Below are 2486 nucleotides of genomic sequence, written 5' to 3' on the forward strand. Positions count from 1 at the left end.
GAAGAAGTCTCTTGGAGGAGAGACGAAACGTTTCATTAGAGAAGAACCCGTCCAGAAGACCTATACATTTTTTTTTCTTTTTGATTAAATAAGTCTCTTACTTTGCATAATACTGCAATGGATTTGGCAGTTTTCGTTTTTAAATGATTTATGTGAGATTTTTAAGTTTTAATAAGTAGTTTTAATAAGTAGGTTAGTTAGTAGTTTTTTGAGCCTGGCTTGCAAAACTGTATTATCTGCACATTATTTCCTTATTTGTCCACCTTGAATATTAGTGTTGCCACTGTCACGTGGGATAAATCTTGTGCCAGCAGTAAGTGAATTTGAATTGCTCAGCTTGAATCTGTATGTGCATAATTTGAAATTGAATGCATTGGTATAAAAAAACACTAAATTGAAACTGAATTCAATGTTTTGAAACTGAACTTAAAACTTTGTATCTTTATTAATTTGCTTTGAAACTGTATTTTGGTCTATTAAACATTCAATTTGACTACTTTCACTAGCTGCGTTTCCACTGACCATGAATATGCACAAATTAGCATTTCGAAAATAAATTTGCTCAGTGGAAACACGTCAATTTCAAAAAAAAAAWTTTTTTTTCAACAATTTTTTTTGCCGTATCCAAATTGGTGTGTTTTGCAAAACTGCAATGGAAACACTTTTTTCGCATCACGGGAGTCACATGATCAACAACTGGCTGTTTCTACTGGCGAAAAAGACGACAACAAAGAAGACAACAGGAAGTAGAAATAGTAATAAAATCACCGAAGTTCTAAAAGAAAGTTGTAAACTCACCAACTGCAATTTCCCAAAAATGCTGCATACATAGCCGCTCCCAAGTATAAGGGCCTTGTCGCTCGAAAGCCTCGATAAGACGCCGATGTCTCCTCTAATGATGAGCCCTAGTGCCATTGTAACAATTACGTTTGTGTTTACATCCATTGCCGCCATGTTTGTAATGACTTATTGTGAGATCAAACATATTCATATGTGACTTTAATAGCATTTATGGTAACACCGCAATTGCGAAACTGTGTTTTTTCGACATTAACAGAATATYAACAAAGTTTTGTGCACATTTACAATGGAAATGCAGCTACTTTCAATTCCAAAATTCAGATTTTTGTGTCACACATCCTGGTCCTTGAGAAAGCCAGCCAGAGTAATCAAACACAGATCGACAGATTTATGTTTCACTTCGGTGAAGTTTCCCTTCTGTATGTAACAGAGTTGATGCAATCCACCATAAACGTGACAAAAAAATTTATTTTATTGCAGTGATTAATTTTACCTATAGAAAAATTTACATTGTAAATTAAATGTAACTTACAGTGGATTGCATCAACTCTGTTTCATACAGAAGGGAAGCTTCATCGAAGTGAAATGTAAATCTGTTGATCTGGCTGGCTTTCTCAAGGACCAGGATGTGACACAAAAATCTGAATTTTGGAACTGAAACTGTATTATGGAACTGAAAGTGAAAGTAGTCAAACTGAATTTTTAATAAACCAAAATATAGTTTCAAAGCAAATTAATTCAAATTCAAAACTTTAAATTCAGTCTCGAGCCATTAAATTCAGTTTCAATTTAGTGAAACTTATTTTCAAACTAATGCATTCAATTTCAAATTATGCACATTCAGATTCAATATGAGCAATTCAAATTCAATAACTGCTGGCACAAGATTTATCCCATACTGTCAGCTATATTTTGTATCAGACGGATTTGAACTCCTTTGGGTTCCTAAGCTTCTGCAGGTTTTGTTTTTACATCCTCACCCTCAGGTCTGTATTGGGCTACGATGGTGACCACCTGTCCTGCTCCTTTCAGGGCTGCTGCTGCTTGTTCATGTGTGGCTCCTTGTAAGTCAATGCCATTAACCTGTTTGAAGAACAAGACAGAGAAAAACTGTTACTGTTCTACAAAACTCAATACTCTAATATTAGACAAAAAGTTTATTTTTATTAGTTTTTACACAAATGGTGATGAGCAAATGCTGAAATTCTGTAGCGTTCTGTTTACACAGGCTCAGCAAAACAATGAGTGGCAGCAGGTTTTCAGTAATCAGACAAAAACAAGTAATCACAGAGGATGAGAGCGTATGAAGTAAGTTAATATTAAAACCGGTGGAAACCCATTTGTTGTGGAAAGCCAAGACATTTAACACAACCAAGGTCAAAAGTCAACAAAAAGAATGCAAGTTATCGATAGAGTTTATCTAAAGTTGGTTGATCTTGTCGATCGACTAGCGATAAGCAACCATTTTCTTAAAACCCTAATATTTCTTTTGAATCAAGAGGGTCTTTCCATAACATGAAGAACTAATATTTATCCATCCATCCATCCATCCATCCATCCATCCATCCATCCATTTTCTTCCGCCTATCTGGGGTCGGGTCGCGGGGGCAGCAGCTTCAGAAGGGAGGCCCAGACCTCCCTCTCCCCAGCCACTTCTTCCAGCTCCTCCGGGAGAACTCCAAGGC

At 36.1% G+C, this 2486-nt stretch overlaps 1 protein-coding gene across 1 annotated transcript in view; it reads right to left on the minus strand.

The window, feature by feature from the left end:
* The window catches only part of LOC106526521 (disks large homolog 2), a gene marked incomplete at its 5' end in the record, with an annotated part of 30959 nt that overhangs the window by 4377 nt on the left and 24096 nt on the right, over nt 1–2486 (minus strand). The window contains 1 exon segment of the mRNA XM_014021145.1: nt 1782–1884. Coding sequence (XP_013876599.1) covers nt 1782–1884 — 103 coding nt within the window.

The sequence above is a fragment of the Austrofundulus limnaeus genome, unplaced genomic scaffold, assembly GCF_001266775.1.
Source record: "Austrofundulus limnaeus strain Quisiro unplaced genomic scaffold, Austrofundulus_limnaeus-1.0 Scaffold279, whole genome shotgun sequence".
In the NCBI taxonomy this organism is placed as follows: Eukaryota; Metazoa; Chordata; class Actinopteri; order Cyprinodontiformes; family Rivulidae; genus Austrofundulus; species Austrofundulus limnaeus.